At 43.0% G+C, this 19,578-nt stretch overlaps 1 protein-coding gene across 3 annotated transcripts in view; it reads right to left on the bottom strand.

Moving 5' to 3' along the window:
- WIPI2 (WD repeat domain, phosphoinositide interacting 2) overlaps positions 1-19,578 on the bottom strand; it is a 25,297-nt gene that overhangs the window by 5,326 nt on the left and 393 nt on the right. For 2 of the 3 annotated variants that reach the window (XR_006177601.1, XR_006177602.1), the window contains exons 2-11: positions 11,967-12,049; positions 7,394-7,563; positions 6,075-6,171; positions 5,516-5,613; positions 5,006-5,098; positions 4,153-4,223; positions 3,107-3,214; positions 2,204-2,368; positions 1,174-1,281; positions 230-360 (exon numbers count right to left, since the gene is read on the bottom strand). Coding sequence is in view for 1 of the 3 variants with exons in the window: in XM_042864119.1 (XP_042720053.1) it covers positions 263-360; positions 1,174-1,281; positions 2,204-2,368; positions 3,107-3,214; positions 4,153-4,223; positions 5,006-5,098; positions 5,516-5,613; positions 6,075-6,171; positions 7,394-7,563; positions 11,967-12,049 (1,091 nt within the window). In the remaining 2 variants the exon portion in view is untranslated. The remainder of the gene's footprint in view (positions 1-229; positions 361-1,173; positions 1,282-2,203; positions 2,369-3,106; positions 3,215-4,152; positions 4,224-5,005; positions 5,099-5,515; positions 5,614-6,074; positions 6,172-7,393; positions 7,564-11,966; positions 12,050-19,578) is intronic. The other variant, XM_042864119.1, reaches the window with a different exon arrangement.

Below are 19,578 nucleotides of genomic sequence, written 5' to 3'. Positions count from 1 at the left end.
AAGTAAGTGAACACAATTCAAAACAACGCTGTGCCCACAAAGCAGCACAGACGAGTAGTTCACCTGCAGAAAGCCGCGTACATGGCAGTGCTCTCCTACCACTCACCAGGGCCTCACATCACTCTCACAGCTATGAAAAGCTCAGCGCTGAAGCAGACGAGCTCACGCAGCCATCTGGAAGGCAGCAACATGCAGAGGCACCCTGCCCCGTCCCCAGCCTTCTCCTTACCATGCCTTGTGGGTGAGGAAGGCACGTATGTACCTTTAGTCCCAGCAGCGCTGTACGGCTGCGCCACCAGCGGCCGGTCGTGGGATGCAGACTCCAGGATCTCGTTGGCCGGCTCCATGCTGCCATCGAGCCTGCCGAGAAGTGTTAGATGGAGAGGTGAGCTGGCTGGATGTAACACAGCCTTAGCTGACAGCTACACAAGAACATCTCATTAGATGTGTGAGAATACAATGGGAAGAGTGTGGTCTCTTCAGGGAAGGCAGTCATTGCTTCCAATTCCATGTGCTTCTGTCATCGTGCAGGGGATATGTAACATCACACCAGGGTTTGATGGTATGATCGATCATGTAAGTAAAGCAATTGTATTACCCTATCTGTTCCCTTCAAATCTTAGAAAAAATAACAAGGCCCTGTCATATCTCCTTAAGTATTCTACAGTACTGCTACAAAACATTGTTTGGCTGCTCTACATGCAAGGAATCTTAATAAGGGCACCGAGACAATACAGATACAATTTCATAGGCCAGATTTCCCCCCCATGAAGTTAGAGTAACACTTTCTTGTTCCTCTAACTGCTTGATTTATTGATGAAGGGAACGGTGTCAGATGCTTCAGGTTCTTGTCAAAGTAACTTAAACTGCAGAGAAAGAGGAAATGGGATCACACAGCTAACAGCAATTGGTTCTTCACTGCAGTTGGGCAGTGTTAAGTTTCTGCTGGTAAAGCAGTGCTTAGTGTAGATGGTACAAGGAAGGGTGGCACAAGGGGATTCTGAAGTTACACTTTCATGTCAGAGGTCTGATAAAAAGCCAGTGTAAAGAAACGAGCTGTTCTAAGTCAGACCTCTGCAGCATGGAACTAAGATTAAGAACAAACTGAATTTTGTGAAGCAATAAAAGAAATGAAAAAATAAAAGCAACAGTTCTCAACTAACGTGAACTTACTTGTGCTGCTTCATTAGTGTGCACTCTCCTCCTTCTTGGGGGTCTAGGTTGTACATGTAGAGATACCCATCAGCAGCTCCCACCAATAAACGAGGGATCTTCTGAATTCTAGGAACGGTCAGAGGAAATTAATGAGAGCTTAAGTGTCATATCAGCACCCTCTCCTCTTCTCCTGTGATTTCAAGCTGTTATTTTCCACACTTGCTTCTCCTAGATAGGCAATACTGCTACCAGCTGCACAGACAGAACACCTGGGAAGCAGCTACATGCAAAAATAAGGTGTAACTACAATGGGGCTGATAGGATGCCCTGGGAATCAAGCAGTTCACCCAGGAAAGCAAACTGAGAAGTTACCATCCTGATAATCAGCTTTGCACAACAGGTTATAGTATTTGTCTCTGGAGAAGTATTTCCTTTCTTCAGAAATGCTACAAAGCTTAATTATTGCTTAAAGGGTGCTTTGAGATCAGAGGAGAGAGACGCAGACATGAAGCAAATGAAGCACACAAACCCCAGAACCTCCATAAAATACATTTACTACTGCTCAGCTCATTGCTTTGGTAGATGTGCCAAATGGGTCCTGCCTTTGGAGATGACAAAGAAGGTTATACTGAGTTCTCAAAATTAACTCCAATGAATGCTATGCAGTTTTGGAGACAAGAACAACACAGATTTGCTTTCAAGGACTTCTTTAACCGCTAGTCCAAATTGCTTTACTTTGCAGCAAAGTAAATGCCTTAAGCCCACAGATCTGTTCTCAACAGACTTCTCTGCAAATCAGAAGACATCTTCAAACAACTCTTCAATAGTCAACTGCTTATCCAAACACCGTGCTTTCTGCCTCTCACAGGACCATGAGCTCCAACACAGCTCTTAAGCCAGAAGAGGCTCTGAAAGCACGACAGCAACCCAATTCCTCTGAGTGCTATCCACTCAGCTGGAGATGAAGTAACCCTCCAGTGCCTGCTTTGCTGTAGCTCTATGTGGCAACCCAGCAGGTGGTGAATGCAAGTACCATTGCTTTACTCACGTGGCAAGTGCACAGATATTTTTGTGCCCACAGAACGGCAGGCGGACTGTAGCAAAGGCTCTGCCCTGGTTGAACATCTCTGTTACTTGAGAGGGCAGATAGCTTGTTGAGGCCATCAGTACTTTTCCAAAGTAACCTGTCCAGGTTGTAGGCTCTTCCTGAGGTCTACAATTCGGAAGAAACAAGAGAGATGTGTCGAACTTCGACCTCAAAATGGAGAAAGAGGCGGGTCAACACTGCAAAACCTCTTTTCATTTTGAAAGAGATTAAACAGTTACTTGTTTGTCTTCAGGGATTACTGACAGCCCTGAGATCTCAATGCACTCAATTTACACTGCAGGGCACAGTATGTCCTATAATACCCTCAGCCTGTTGCTAAAGCATGTCCTATTGTAAATGGATACTTCTGTTTATACAGCTGCGTTTCGTAACGGTTATTATACAAAAATAAGACCTACTGTAAAGAGCTGCACTTCCAGATATTATTCACCTGTTTAATCAATAACCAAACCACCGTCTCCAACAAAAGTTATAAATAAGACTGTCTTCTCAAACTGTAAATAGAAACATTTTACAACACGGTGCTTTTTAGAACCATGAAGGCAGCTGGAAGGTTCTGCTGAGACAGATCTTCCATAATGGATGTCAGAGGTGAAAAAATATAAATAAAAACAAATTGCCCTCACATTCCTCTGCCAAGGATGCCCAATTCCTCTTTGGCAGCAATACTTATCCTATTAATTACAAGAACAATAGGTAGATGAGGAACAGCTGCTGATTCATGACTGATTTGTCGTGTCCTTTATTTTAAAGCGTTCAAATGAAGTCTGTTCACTCTTTGAAGAGCTCATCCTATTTTTTTTTCCATTTCCTTGAAAAGCCCAAGGCACCTCTGAGACTTACTTTTCTTTCACAGTCTCAAGTTTGAAGATATGCACTGTCTCTGTGTTGCTGGATGCAGACAGAAACATGCCATCCATGCTGAAAGCCAACGAGCAGATGCTCACACACCTAGTGGGAAGGCACAGAGAGGAAAGAAACAACAAAGCGTTATTTTTGACCTTCTAATGCAAAAGCATCTGGTATTAGAAAAAGCCAGGGTTAAGTGACTCGTGGGAACTGACTTAAATGGGGATATTTCTTCCTCTTGGTAGGTAGGTAGAAAGAAGTCTTCCCAGACAGTCACCACTAAGAAACTCCAGAGCATTCACATGAGATGTGCTGGAATAGCAGGAAGGAACTGTGGCTGCACAGTAAAATCACAAGCTCCTTTTCTTCTGTCAGATTACAGGTGAGCTGCAGTTTACCCAAAGTGACTGGCTTGAACAGATTTCTCAGTCAATGCTGCTTTGTAAATAATAAGAAAAAACCCATTTCCATAGTAAAGCATTCTGAATCTCCCAATATCTTCCTAAAGCTGTTCAAGAGCAAGAGCCCCCTTAACAACATTTTAATTGACAGTTAACTCTGACAAATACCAGATATGGGGGGCCCAACCAGGAACAATCTGAACTCAGCCTTACCTCTACATGAAGTAGAGTACAGCTAGAGTTACCACCACCACAAACTGCAGAACAATGTCAAAATGACTTTCAATGGCTACGGTACAAGCAGGGTTTAAAAGATGGAGAAAATTAGATGTATTGCTTCCATTTGCCTTAAAAATATAATATATCTTACAAGACTTGATCCACTTTAAACAAGTTTCCTTGCCAATGAATTTTTAAAATGTGAGAGGAAGTAAAATCCTGACAGGATTGATTTGTAGAATAGTCAAGTCTTAAGAAGAGAAGTTGGAAGACATTCAAACTGAAAATGTGGTAAGCATACAGGCAGGGTTGGAGGAATACAACAACAGGCAATAATTAGGAAGCTAGCTCAGCCACAGAGCACACTGGAGATCTATTGTAAGGAATGAGCTTCAGATAACCACCGTGGATCAGCTTTACCTCTTCACTCCCCTCCGGAATTCAAACAGTTTCTGTCCCTCTGGAATGGAAAACACTCTTATCACTGTCCCCTGCAAAGGAAAAAAAAGTCATCTTCCATTATCATTTCAAGTCCTCCCACTGTACATTAGCACTAGTGAGCAGAGTACAACTAACCATTTTGCTGTTAACTTAGCACTTAGCACAGCTGATGCACACCACATACTAGCATGAAATATTTATAGAGCTTGTTTGTAAGACGTGTTTGAAGAATGGGGAAACAACAAGGTGGGAGCTACTCATGTAGAGTACAAGCTGTGCATCAAGAACAGCTCCTCTCATTACATTTGATCATGAAAACAACCATGCTTGTTATCTGTAAGCACACTCATCTGGATGCCTTTTTGCCTTTATCAGGTGCAATCACACTACACCTTTATATTCCAAGCTTATTAGCCAGACAGCAAAGGCTTCATGCTTTTGGATTTCTACAGTTCAGACCATTTGTCATCATGTGCCAAAGCCAGGCAAGACAACTCTCTGACTTTAACTGTGTGGCTTTCATTAGAAAGATAGCATCAAAGCAATACCATCTGATTTCTAGTAAGTACCTGCACTGACAGCAGCAGCAACGAGAGGACTGCCCTGATTACAGCCTGATTACAACGTACTTATTCAAATAACCTTATTATCCAACACTTTGCAGCTTGGAAGTTTAGTCAAATATAATTAACAGTTCTGAACTTAAGTCTTGTTACAACTCCAGGCCTTCTTTTTTGGTACTTGTGGGCACAACTGTGCACACTTAAAAACAAAATTTGTTTCAGACCACTTCAGTTTATCATTGCAGGCAGATCAATACAAGACACCTTACCTTCTCTGAGGCAGTGGCAAGTTTCGAACCGCTCGCATCAAAAGCCAAAGCAGCCAAGGGACTGTCATGAGCTGGGATCATATTAGCAGCTCTCTGCAGGAGTGAATCAATAAAACAGAACCTTAGTACAGCACACCACACGTCCACAGCTTAAATCTGTGTGTGCAAGAGCACTCAATGTAAATATGAGCCTTATTTATGGACAACAATTTCAGTAACTGCTATGTGAAAGTACACAAACTACTGAAGCACATGCACAGACAATACAAGCACAAGAAAGCTACTTAAAGACAACTCTACTAGAAGCAACTGCACTTCTACTCCATCTCTCTGCCAGCTTTATTCGATGGCCTTACTTCTCTTTGTCAATGTTCTATAATGCCTAAGTATAAAGGATACTGCAGTTTTTTTGTGGTTGGACCTGGATGTCTAGTAATTCTTTGAGCACTTCGAGTCATTTCCAAGAACTGCATCTTTAGAAAGGGAAACAGTCTTCACAAAGACCCTTACCAGATTGATGGTGTCAAAGACCTGTACTTCTCCAATAGTTGCACTCCCTGGATAGGCCAGATAGCAGTTGTCATTGTTTATTGACAAAGCACACAACCCTAGAATGTATTCAGAAGTAAAAACAACAACATAAGAAAAAAAAAAAATAATGAAAACAACAAAGCAGTCAGAAAGAAGCAAATTCTAAATCTTAAAAGGTGAAGCTTTCTGACCTACGTTCAAACCTTGCAAACATCAACTCAATCATTCTCACAAGGTATCAACAGACACAGAACAGGGATAAGAAATCTCAAGAGCCAACCTGCAAGAACCCTTGTTAACATAATTACTAATAAGGTTTAGAACAAAGTAAAAATACTGTCAGACCGACACTAACTGACCAAGTAGAAGAAACCCCTCAAGCATTAGCTTGACATAGCTTTTATTTGTGCCAAGTGCTGGAGAGATCCAGCTTGTAAGCACCTCTATTGCTTCCTTCTGACCTAACATTCCAGCACATCTGCACGAGCAGACCAGAACACGGAGGAGGCAGCTTAAGGCAGTTTAACAACACACTCACCTGCTGGATTGGGTGGCGTCTCCCTGATTGTATGCAATACCTTCATGTCTCGTATATTGTGTATATAAAGAGACTCTTCCAGACATACTATCAGCCTCTAGACATGGGACAGATTAAATGGTGATATGAAAAGAGAATTTGTATGAAGTTATCGATTCTAAAAAATAGCATCCAAGCACAGCTGGTGCCTTCCAATTCAGGAAGCTTGTACCAACCTGATGGGAAGATGAGTCTGACATGAGACGCATGAGAGACCTCTTGACGAGGCTTCAATGCTGCAGTAGTGCTCTCAGGCACTTGAACTGCCCAGCATACCTGACTTCTCTCAACCACACCATTGTAAATTGATTTAAATGAAAACGATTTACTCTACCAGATTGAGTAAGCAAGCCAGAACCTTCCTCCGTACCTATTTCACCCTTACTCTGCCTGCCCATGTGTATTTCTCTCCCTCTAGAGGACAATTCACATGTGGGCCCCACTTCCTGCTTTGGCTAGAAAGAAAAATATACAAGACTTTTAAAAACTGTTTATAGAGCCTATTACTTATTCATACTCATTTGTGAGGTACTTCAAAAACAAACAAACAATTAAAGTTCTTCAATGCCTCATCTGCCCTTTGGTGACTGCATCTGGACAGCTGTTTAACGAGACCTGACCCACTTACTGCTACCTCATGGTGTCAGAAACAACAGCAGTCACTGCCTCCTTACAGTTTTAAACAGGAATCCCATTACCTCACACCTGATTTTGAGGGCAGAGATGGGCACTAAGAAGAGTTCATCATTCAGATGCTATTTTCTCCACTTCAAATGAACTGGTTGAAGACAAAACCGTATGTGCAGAAGAACCTGCCAATGCCTCAGTACTACAAGCACCCCACTTAAAAACTACACCAGATCAGTGACTGCATCTCAAGGATTCAAACTGTTTTTAAAAATGATAAAAACAATTTGAGGTTTAAGTTTTGGCCCATTAGAAATTGTTGCCCCCACGTATTTTCAGTTGGAATTGTCCTGTGATCCTAAACACGCAAGGGGCCATGGCAGGCCTCCAGTGCAACCACCCCCTCAAAGCAGGGTCAGCAACGTGGTCAGACCAGCCTGCTGAAGGCGTTCCAGCAAAACATGTAAACACAGAACCAGAAGTTCTTCACCAAACAGGGTTACTCAGATGCCATAAAACATCCCAGCTGCAGCTGGAAACATAGAAATTAATTTCAAATAGCAGTTCTGTCACCAAAGGAAAAGCCACCCACCAGAGAAACTGCCGGAATAAGCCCTACAAGCCCTCTTGCTTTCACTACAATTATTACTCACCTGCCTATTGAGTTTGACAGCCAGGATGGTGTTGGAGTAACTGTAGTTGCAAATCTCTGTCCCCTTCTTAAAGTGACAAACCTTCAGCTTGCGTGGAGCTTTAAGGCTGACGATGGCCACCAGACTGCTGGAGAACAGCCTCTCCACAATGCACACATCTTCAGTGTCAGCTGAGGAACCACAGCAAGGGAGGGGAAACAAAACACAGAGGGAGATTTCAGGGAAAGAGAACCATGTGTATTAACAGGGAATGCAGTGCAAGGCAATACAATCTAAGAACACAGACATTCTGGCACAATGGCCGAGTTAAGGCAGGATGGATAATGAAGATCCAGAAACTTAGCACTTTGTTTTCTTTCCTCTAAAGCAATGCCATGAGCCTGCACCCTGTATTTCCCCATAAAGGAAAAGAAGAAGATTACATAAAGAAGCTGCTAAACTCACTTGTCTTAAAACTGTTTCAGCCCCTGACGTTATTCATGTATTTTTTAAATACACAACGGATCACATTGATACCACCTAAAACCAATTTAAACAGCAATCCCTGAATCACAGTCTGCATGCATAGCCACAAGACAGCTTTAATTTTATGTTCTGCTACAAGAGCACTGGGATACAGAGGAGGAGCCCAAGCCATCATTCAAAACCTGGGGACGACAGCAGGAGCAGAGCCTGGGATCTGCAGCAGAGAAGTTCTTCCAGAGCATCTGCTGTACTGGACCAAACTGGTAGGAGCCCAAACCCCACCAGTGACACCCTGGCACTTTTGTTTCTCCTTCTCATGAGGTTTTGACTCACCCTCCAGGCACTGCCTTCATAGCAGCTTTTAAGCAACCCACAGAAACACACTTCAAAACAATATGGGGGCACTTAACACTCTCAGCAGACAGCCTACTCCCTTGCTGGATAAACTGCACTCAGAAACAAAGCCAGCTGCACACAGGCTTCTGACACTAGAGCAGAATGAACGAAAAGCTATTCCACGTCAAGAAAAAGCAGGAGTTCCCCCATCCTGCAGCTCTCCCACGGCTGCTGGCTACATCTGCCCTTCCCTTAGAGGAAGGAATCAAGACAAGATGTGAGCCTGTGGCACTGATCTGTGGAAACGGCCACACTCCTCAGAAATGGGAATCTGGACTGGGTCAGTGCTTAACATGTCTGAAATGACAGAACTGCCAGAAGACAAAAGAAAACAGCCAGCTTATTTCTGAAGGCTTCTGTTTTGACCCAGAGGCTTACCAAACAATTGGCACCGTTCTCATCACCGATGACAGGAATTCCATGAGGAAAAAAAAATAGAACCTTCTAACATTCTCAGTGCATTACAATGCCATCGCTGTGTAACACACCAGCTTTGAAAGTGCTTTCTTTGGGCAGTTATTTCAAGAAAAAGAACAGAAAATATTTAATTCTGTACACAAGAGCAAGAAAGCAAGAGCCTCCCTGCAGAAAAGAAGGGGGGGTTTATAATGAGCATTTTCAGTCTTCATGCAACATAATTGACTTTTATCCAAATCTAATAAGCAAGATTGTATTTTTCCAGAGAAGACAAAACTGCTCACAGAGGCTTTGAAAATTCAATTTCCTCACTTTTGCAAAAGGGATAATGTGTTTTAGAAACGAGTTTGTTTTCAAGGAATTTCTCTCCATTTTCCAGATGCCACACACAGCACAACGCTTGAAGAAGATGAACACAAAAATCTGTTTCAATAACCTCATGCATAGACTTCTAGATGCAGAAAAGTAACATAAAAGATTCCCAATCTTTTGACAGTACAGGTTATCAGCCTTCCATCCCAGCCCAGAGCCCTCCACAATAACACCATCCTTCCAGAAGAGCCAGAGAGGAGTGGTGCACGGAGACCCCAGACCACAGCCTGATTGCCCCCTGATCTTTGAGGCTGGGGAGGGAATACTCAGCTTCTTTCCCCATCCAGGGGCAGCTGCTGGGACTTGTTTTGCTCCCAGGAAGGCAGGAGAACTGGTATTTCAGAGCTGGAACAGCAGCAGAGAACCAGTGAAGAAGTGCTGTCCTATCCTGTGCTGATGCAGATTAGCCAGCAGGGAAGGACACCATCAGGAACCCAACTGCTATGGGCATGGGGAAGAAATAAAACAACAAACCTCCAAAACTGAAAGCACCTAAGAGGTATAAACATTCTCAGATTGTTACCACGAGGAGACTTCCTATACTACGACACAGCAACCTTCCAGAGAAAAGCTCTGTGCCTGTCCTGTAATTCAATTCACTTTAAAAATACAGGATGCACCTCTGTTCCTTTGTCTTCTCCTAACTGGAAGAAATGATAAAAGTCCCTTCACAGCTGCCAAGTCATTTATGCTTCCTAATGAGCAACCATTCAGAAGCACCAGGATAGACTGCACATCCTACAGCCAGCTGACCTGGATTAATCATATTTTTAATGGAACCTGTTAAGTCCTATAGCAATGCTGTTAACCAGTTTGACTTCTTTTCCTATTTGTATTTGTTTTACAAACTATATCTATATGCATGTATTTGTATTTTCTATCCACTGTGAGCACCACCAGCAAGTCAGACTGAAAATACAGTAAGAACAAAGAGCTGCAAAACGGTGTAAGCATCAACAGGGAGAGAAGAACGGGCAAACGTAACAAAGTTACAGTTTCATGAACACAACATGCACCAGAGCTGGTCAGAAGCAGCTCGATTACAGTCAGATGTGCTTCTATTCCATTTTTAATCCAGGTGCATGAAGACGTTCTAAATATTCATTAGGCCTCCAAGAACTCTCCAATCCAAAACTCATTTTTATCAACTGAGCAGGGAGTCGGGTGATCTGCATCATGGTGATGTCTGTAACAGGGACAAAGAAACCTCCCATTCTTCTTAGTTGTTCTGTCAAATAAGTGACAGCCAGAGCATATGTTGTAATTTACCTCGGGCATCCACATTAAGAACTTGCAGATCACCCAAAGAACAAGGTCCTGACCAGTGCTCACCCAAAGCAGTCTTCAGAACCACGCAGCCCTGGGGTTCTATGATTCTATGTACAAACTGAACTGGAGGCAGGGGCCTCAAAATGCTTTTCCTTCCTAGGAAGCACCAGAAAAGCCCACCACCCCCATGCTGAGGTTACAGTTTTAAACATGCATTGGTGGCAAGCCCAAGACTAGAAACTATTTAACTATATATACAAAAAACTCAAGCATTTAGATGAGCAGAGGCCAAGTCAGACGGCTTACACAGGTCAAACCACCAGGTTTTCTATTAAAAGTCATCTTGCATTCCGTGCTCCATGTCTACAGACTTAAGGGTCACAGAGGAAAATTTCTAATATGAAAGGTTAAGCTAATGCAGGCAGCCCAGAATAGACAGGACCTGAATCAGCAGCTCTAACTTCCAATCCCAGCTGCTCCACTGCAATATTCTGAATGAAGTACTTTATCCTACCTATACTTTGTGTTTCAAGGACTACCTTGAAAGTTCAGCTCAACCTCTCCCAGTACGTTTCTTCAGTGTCTCATGTAACAGGAGTCCTCTTCACTGGGTCTCTTCAGGTCATATCAGGCCAGATACTGCAAGTGCCTAACATACTACAGAAGTCAGGTACCCGATTTCAACAGCATCAAATGGAATTCAAGTCACCCATTAACCAGTACAACCAGACCATGACTCAGTGGGGCAGATGGAGCTGCAACACAATTCACCCGACCACAAGGGCCTCATTTAAACGTCACAGTTACTCCTTTCCACTGACTGTACACCAGAGCAGGCTGTAACCACAGATAATAGCTGATCTGAATCACACACCACTTCCAAACTTCTGATGACACAAGGTCAGGTCACTTTGGGAATGGAGTCCAAAGACAATCCTGCTGTGATACACCAGGACTCTTGTGTGCAGGCTGACGTGGTGGCTACTGGCACTACTGCTTGCCTCTGCCTTATAAGAAAGGGAGGGCTGCTTGCTCTCAGCTTTCACTGAACCATCAAACCATCTCAAAAAAGAGGAAGAAAGTTGGGAAAGCAGGGTTACTGCTTCTCCTCCAGGCGTACCTCCATTTTATCTCATATCCTGCTTAACTGTGACCCATACTTGAAAAGTTACCAGAATTTAGATTATCCAGCCTTTTGAATGGGTGAAGCTGCAGCTACTGTGTTTCACAGCAGAGATTAGGATTCAAAAAATGATGACCAGGGCTTTGGATTTTTTGATATGACTATAGGAGTGGTGACTTGCCCCCAAAAAGCCAGTACAGAGACCCCAAAAGTACTCTCAAACAGTGTTGTTTTTTTTGTTATACCCAGATGCTACATTACTTGGCTGCTGGTCATAAAACTAGAAAAGCAAAGAGGTTCTCTTGGCTATTACCAAATTTCACAGCCTACCTTCTAAATTTAAATATGTAACACTGACACAGCCTTACCATGATAGCAATCAATTGTTTTGTATTTGTGTGTTATTTCACCATACACTTGAGGTTCTGCTCACGTGACATTCAAACAACCAGTGAAAAAACAGGACAGTCTTATTCTTCCTGAATTCAACCAATGGAATAAAAAAACACAAATAATAAAAAGGATACTCACTGCATTCATAGATCTGCTCTAATTTGTCCACAGAAGAAAGAGAGAAGAACTTGTAGCCTGATTTACTGCCAACTGCAAGGGATCTGAAAAAGAAACCAAGTCCATCAAGAACATAAACGACACTGGCTGCAAATCCCCCTTGGAGAGACTCCTACCCCATCTCACACCTCGGGTAACCCAGTAAGAAAAGAACGTTTGACCAAGAAAAGCCATCACACACAGGTAATTTCCTGAACTCTTTAAAGAGTTTGAGAATTACCCCAGCTGTGCAGTCCTGATCACATCTGATGAGATTACTGGTCCCAGCTTACAGCCCAATGGAGGCCGATCATTTCCCCAATTCCACAGAAACCAAAAGCTTCAGTGTGGAGGAAAGATGACTTGAATAATGCAACATAAACCACTGCCATCATTTCCTCATCCTGAGAGGTGACCTACAAGACCTTTTAAACTGAGGCTGTCTGGGGATTTTTTGCTTTTTATACTGTAACCTTCCCCAAGCACCCCAGGAGAGCTTTCATATATATATATAAAAGGAATTAAATACTGCCAAATTGAATTTTCTCTGCTTTTACTTGATGACACTCCAGCATCCCCAAAGAACACCGTTAGGTCTCAGTAGTGCAAACACTCGTGCTGAATCTCTGATCAGAGGTGCTCCCAAAAATGCTCCTCACTGATGTTAAACAGATTTTAACAGCAGCAGAACATTAAAGATGAACGACCAGCCATTCTTTCCACCATTACTCCATTTTCACACTCTGCCCACAGCCCGATGCCTTTTCCAGTAAAGAAAGGTATTACATTCTGAGCTCGAAAAACCTTTAGGCTCAACTGGCAGCTCCTCACACACCAAAGCAGCTATAGAAAATTAACAGTAAACACAGCAGTATGGAAGTGCATCACTGTACTTACAGCTCATATTTATTACTGTTGGGACACACGAAGCTGACAGATGAACACAGAGCACAGTGCATTTCAACGTGCCAAGCCGTGGAAGCCATTCAATAAGAGGCTCAGCCCCAATCCTGTCACCCCCCCAACTGCCCTCCTGAACCCTGCAGGATGCCTCACTTCCACTCACGCACTGACAATTCGTTCTGTGCTCAGAATACAACACACCCCTGGATTCCTTTTTCCTCTCCTGTATTCTCTCTCACGTTTCCAATGCCAATCCTTCTTAGACTTCAAGGTCCCAAGAAAATCAAAACCTGTTCCTAAAACTGCTCATCCTCCTGAATTAAGGTTCCAAGCAGCCAAAGCGACTTCTGCACGATGGCATGATGTCCTCTGCTAGGAAAAAAGACACAGCTGGAACAGCCTGCTTAAAGAATTACATTTAAGAAGTCTGAAACGCTCCAATTAAAAGATTCGCCATCTAGGCAAGAGAAATAAACCTCTCCAGATGCAATAACCATGATATTAAAAAAGGAGAAAAGATATTAGGCTCGGAGACAGAGAAGCTATAAAACCAAATTTTGTTGCTGCTCTTCTAAGCCACTCTAGAAATACCAGATTTAATTTCATTTCAGGAGTTGCTATGCTCAGCAGAACGCCTCTGATTATTTGCTGAAGACTCTTCATTGTTTTTTCTGACTTTTGGACAACTCAATGAAAATCCCAATGTCACAGAAACATGAAATTATTATTTGGTCTAAGAGAAGCTACAGATCACTTTTTTCATTGTTTCCCTCAAAGGAAAGGGCAATGCAGAATGACATGGAAACCGTCGCATCACAAAGGCAGGCGAGCATTCAATTCAGCTGAAAATAAAGGAGTCACAAGACTCCTTGCAATATGAAAGAAATCCACCTAAGACATAGGATGAGCACCTCAGTGAGAACTCCATTTTGCCAAAGAGCATGCTAATACTGCTGTATCACTGACACCACAAAGCAAACCCATTTCCCTTGCCCTGCTGACCACCCATTCTTCATCGAAGCAAGCCCTAAGCAGTGGCTGAAGAGAGCTGCATCCATGCCAAAAACCATTCCATCGAGTAGAAGCCAAAAGAAAGGCAGCATAGAAGAGATCTTTCCATCCATTGGCAACTGCTTTTTGTTACTTCTTCCTGGATCAAGGTCATGATGAACTCACAAAACATTTGCACACAAAAAGTTTCAGCTCACGTCAGCATAACTGAACTCATCACCATCATACCCACACAAGGGTAGCCAAGAAAATCAACCATTTTTCCTCTTGGTTTTGGAGGGTTTGTTTCTTTCTTCAAGTCACTCCTGAATTACTTGTTATGAAACCACTGGAAAAAGGCTTTTTAAAATGTAACAAGAGAATCCAGGAGGCTAATTTGTATCAGTACCATCCTAACGACTTGAAATCCCATCTTCCATCACACCACCGCTACACTTAAGCCCTGCAGACACTCGATAGCTTCCTAAATGACCAAATCCCACAGAACAAGGCTCTTGGCAAAATTACCTCACCTCCTGAAAACGTGCTGCCAGATGGGAAGAAATGTGATCAATGAGCCATTCAACCAGTGCTCAGACGGGCAGTGGCCAACACGAAGACACTGCGATTCATCATCAGAAGCTCCTTTAACATCGTGGCTGTTATACTTTATTATCACCAATTTTCAAAAGCCGGTGAGAGGCTGGAATTGAAAAGAGATCAATATCCCCCAAACTGCCATTTTTTTCCTACCATCACACCACACAGGTGTTCTTTCAGCCCCCTGCACAGCCCCTATCACAAGCCTTACACTGCACCCTTGGAGCTATTCCACCATCAAGGCTTCTCCCCAGTACAAAACTACCAACGCAGCTGTGATTTATGGAACTGCATTTACCCACTTATTTTCTTTTCCTCCCAAGATAATGCTGCAGTTTGATTCAAGACTACATAAATCTTGAAAGCATTTTCAAGAGCAGCTGTCATAAATAATTCAAATTAACCTCATCAAGCAACCGGTGCTTAGAAATATTTCACGTGCTCCCCTGGAGATGCTGACATTCCCTGTAAGGGCACCCACCTGCAGTGGGAAATCAGCTGGGTCCATCTCTGGGTGCTTTAGCACAAGCCTTTTCAGATGGGTTAGGAACTGGTACAGGTTTTCTTTTGCTCCCTTAATATGAATGTAGAAGAGAGAAAACCGGTTTCGCCGTTTTCATTATCATAGAGGACTTGCAGGACAAACACGACTCCAGAAGTCATTACTATTTTAAATAACTGGTTAATTAAACCTCCTTTCATTACGATACAGTCTCATTATACTAATGTTCCAATTCATTTAAGATCCAATGTGAATTTCTAAGGAGAAAACATTTTGTGAACAAATCTTATGATGAAGAGGGGAAAAATAATAAACAATGAAATGGAATACTGATAGAATTACTGGAAATGCTCACTTGGCTCTGTTTTCACCTCCCAGCTGTCTGCCAAAATCCAAGCTGTAACATCTTCTAGACACATCTTAATAGGAAGGTCAGCAATGTTGGTATTTCAGTAAAAGATAATGCAGAGAACTCATACACAAAAGATTTATCAGCAGCACCAAGAACTAAAATGATTTTCACATTGCTTCTTACATTAGGAAAGGAATTACTGCAAATTTAAACCTGCTACAGCAAAAGAAAACCTCCCTTGCCCATCACTTAGCATGCAGCAATAGCCCAGGACAACAGAAGGTTCAGAATCCAAGCACACATCGCTGCTCTCAGGCCAAACTCCTGTGCAAACTCACACACTGTGGAACAGCCTCTCTCATCCAGAATCATTAAGCAAGCCACCTCAGCTGCCACCTCCACTGCAGTGAGAGCAACAAGTGACTGCTTCTCTCAGCTCTCTCCTGAATGAGAGCTACCTGATCGCCTCCTCCTTCCTTCTTTCCTTTTCAATTCAGCTTTAAAGCCTTCTTAGCATACAGATCTCTCCTGTCCTCCAGCACCATAAGTGACACCCGAACCTATGAGAACGAGGCAGAGAAGTGAATGCTCAGTGCCCAGCACTCTGTGCTCTTTGCACAAGCAGTTCAACAGCAGAATCAAGAGAAGACAGCTTTAATACAGAGATTCCAGCATCACCAGGTAATTATAACACAACTCCCCCAACAAGAAACATTTTCTACAGCTTCAGAACTATGAACATTTACTCAGAACATAGAATCAGGATGGACTGACACCTGCCTCCTGCAGCTCCATACATAATGAAGGCAGAGGCCTTGCAAACCAGGCTTCCTGATGTTTCCATCAGAAATCCAAATGCAAGGCTCTGTTTTGTCCTCTCATTAGCACTGTATTCAAAACTACTGCGACTATTTGGTTTTCAAGTGTCATTACTTAATTACTTATTCTTAAAATGCAATTAAAGCTTTTCTGAAGTTTGCTGACTTCTGTTATTTCCTAAGTTACTGACATACAATTTGTAAATGGAACCCAAAGATCATTTAAGCTAAAAACTATGCTCTTTCAAAGGCATTTCTTTAGGAATATTTGTGTAACAATTCAGAGACCAAGAGCTTTACCTATTTTACAGGTGCATATCAACTTTGAGACCTTCAAGCCTTGCTTTACAAGCTACTCACCTTTACGAAAAGCGGGCACGGATCCTTCTACAAAATATTGAGCTCCTCTCACAAGCTTTAAACCTCAGGATGGAAACATGCCATACAGCACCTCTCCCAGAGGGAACACAAGCAGTGCTCAAGAACTCTTACATGGTGCTCTTACTAAGCATCTGTCATTACAGATTTGCAGTGCTGAAACACACCTGGCACCACCATCACTGAGAGCCTCTGCGGCTTGGTTCTGACTTCTGCTCCGTCAGCTTGCTTATCTGTAAGCCAGAGCTTCTGCCAGGCCAAGTTGTGCAATGATTGATTTACAGGGGGAGAAGGGCCAGGGCCAAACAAGCGTGCCAACATCATCTGAAAGTGACCTCCTCTGTTCTTCCTTGATGAAAATATATCGTATCAAAGAGAAGCCACAAACAACCTGCTTCTGTTGCTTCATAGGTGGAGCGTTCTCTGGCAGTTCCACTCCCTGCCAATACCTCCAAACCCCGATGTAAACAAAGCTTAGGGAAATAAGGAATAAATAAGCAAGACAGCCTATGTAATAATGCAGATGCAATTTCAACAGACAAGACAGCATCGCTGCGCATAGCATCTACAAATGAACATCAAAAAAAGTTAAAAACTGAAGGAAAAAAGCTAGAATCAAGTTAGAGAAAACATCTCAGTGGTCAGGAATTGGGACAACTGGAAAAAGCTGTAGCAACATTTACACTGACAATGTTCCTTTAAGCACCAGCAGTCCAAACTCCCAAGGATAAAAACCATCACTAAGCACATCCCTTTCCTACAGGAGGCAGTCATTGATCACCAAACCTTCCACACAGACTACAAAAACACCTGTTCTTACCACCTACTCCTAAGTGTCTTTTTCTGATGCGCAGCAATTGGCTTTGCTGTCCAGGTAAGCCAGAGAAATTAGAGCATGCATGGAACTGGCACTCTGCTGAAGCTTTAACACACAGACAATGCACTCACATAATTTACTTCTCAGTTTTGTCTGCCGGCAGTTTTTCTAATTATAAAGCACACCTTAAAATATGATGTGAGCTTTGCTGACTGGAAGGATATAAACAAAGCTTGTCTTTCACATGCTGGCTGAAAGAACTGCATTTGCTCACTCTGCCTGTCTCAAAAAGGACTTACTACTTAGAATGCAAGTTTTAAACAAGCAAGCTTTTGAAGGCCCAGCATGGGAAAGTGCAATTCATCCCTAATAAGAGCTCTTCATCTCTCCTCACCTGGTAAATGGTAATCTTCTAGATGTCTAGAGGAGCATACCAATAAACCCAGACAGCTGACCTCTTGTTTCTCTATTCAAACAAGAAATTAACACATATCATAAGCAGAAAAAAATATGGAGAAAAAAAAAACAATAAAAACTTCTTAAGTTCTTAAGTTAAGGCACTCACAATCACTAAATCATACTCAGTTTAAGAACTAGAATGCAAGTTGGTTATCTGTGTCACACAGCAAGTCAAACAAGTGTTTTAGCTACAAACTGCTCCCAGAGGTGTTGCAGAGCTTTACTGTTTTATACTTTTCTTAAATAGATTTCTTCACAGATACTAGCAGAATTTTTATTTTTTTGTTACAGCTCAGTGATCTGTAAATATATACAGCTAAGGTGCAGCTAAAAACTGGCAGCTCCTTTAAAGAAGGAGAAATAGTAAAGCTTTTATTTTAAAGCTCAGATCATCAACCTGGACAGCAGGTTAACTTCAAGAACTTATATAACGACCTTTACAAATTACAACAGAAACAGGTGACAGATCTCCCACTTACTATGACTTATCCGGTAATGAGTAAAAAATGGTACCTGAGCACAACACAGACATGTTTTATATGCACAACGACAGAGCAAGCTCTGCATTGCAATTGATGAAAAACAGCTGCAGAAGTCTTCAGTGTGAATCAACACACTGAATGGATAACTATTTACTTGCAAACGCACTGGAGGCTCTCTCCCACCACTCAGTCACTTGTAAGTTCTCCTGCCTCAGGTCTCCATTTCTTCATCTCCACCCCAGAACCCCCACCATAACCTACAAAAGCAAACAGAGCATCTCCTTCACGGATGTGACCCTTCTCCTCAGTCCTGGCAGCTGTCATAAGCAATCTTCTTGCCTTCAAAATGCCCACATGCTACAATATATGAGGAAAAGTGTTAAAGTTGCTGTGAGAGAGCCAAGCAAGCTGTTTAGAAAAAAAGAAAACCAACAACAAAACCTCACGACACACGGATTACACTCAGTGATGCCAACCTGAAGTCATTTCCTCTTACTCACTTCCTAAAATAAAACTCCTCCTTTCACATGCTCTTTCAGCTATTTCCTACTAGTTTCATTTCCTAAGTATTTCAAACAGGCAGATCCTTCCTCACTGCTACAACTATCAGCATTTCTTCAAATGAAAGACACTGCTCTTCAACACCCCATATAACATTAATGTCTCCTAGCCAAAGAATGCCTCAATTATCAATAATTATGGGACGTGCAGCACGAACTACCTTTTCAGGTACTCTTTTCAGAATTTAAATCAACCACAGAAGACAAAGGGAAGTTCAAGGACCATGCAAGAAGCCTTTTTTCCAAACCTGAGGTAATCTGCTTCACAGAGCTGGATGGAAAGAGCCACAGTGAGCACCTGGGCTACAATCCCCTGGAAGACCCGGGTCTCTCCTAAAGATTTGGGTCTCCCTCGACGATCTGGGTGGCATTGAGGAGCACACAGCCCTGCCTCCTCACCCCAAAGAAGCGAAGGCTGAGCTGCCCAGGTCAGTGTCCCAGAGATAGATGAGACAAGAGGACTGGATGGTCCCTATGAGATGTACCCTGCAGCCCAGGGGGTGGACATACGACCCTTCCCACCCCTCCTCTGAAACAACGAGAGGAAGCCAAGCCCCACACGGCGGTGAGGAGGAGAGAGGTGGCAATGGAAGCATTTATAGGAGCAGGGGCGGAAGGAGGAATGGGGGGAGGGGAGCCCCTAAAACAGCAGGGATGAAGGTCCCACTTCAGGGCTCCCCTTCACCTCAGAGGGGGGGGGGGGGGGGGGGGGGGGGGGGGGGGGGGGGGGGGG

Source organism: Lagopus leucura, unplaced genomic scaffold, assembly GCF_019238085.1.
Source record: "Lagopus leucura isolate 7727_CA_CO unplaced genomic scaffold, USGS_WTPT01 Super-Scaffold_760, whole genome shotgun sequence".
NCBI classification, from domain to species: domain Eukaryota; kingdom Metazoa; phylum Chordata; class Aves; order Galliformes; family Phasianidae; genus Lagopus; species Lagopus leucura.
This window is presented reverse-complemented; position numbering and strand designations above follow the sequence as displayed.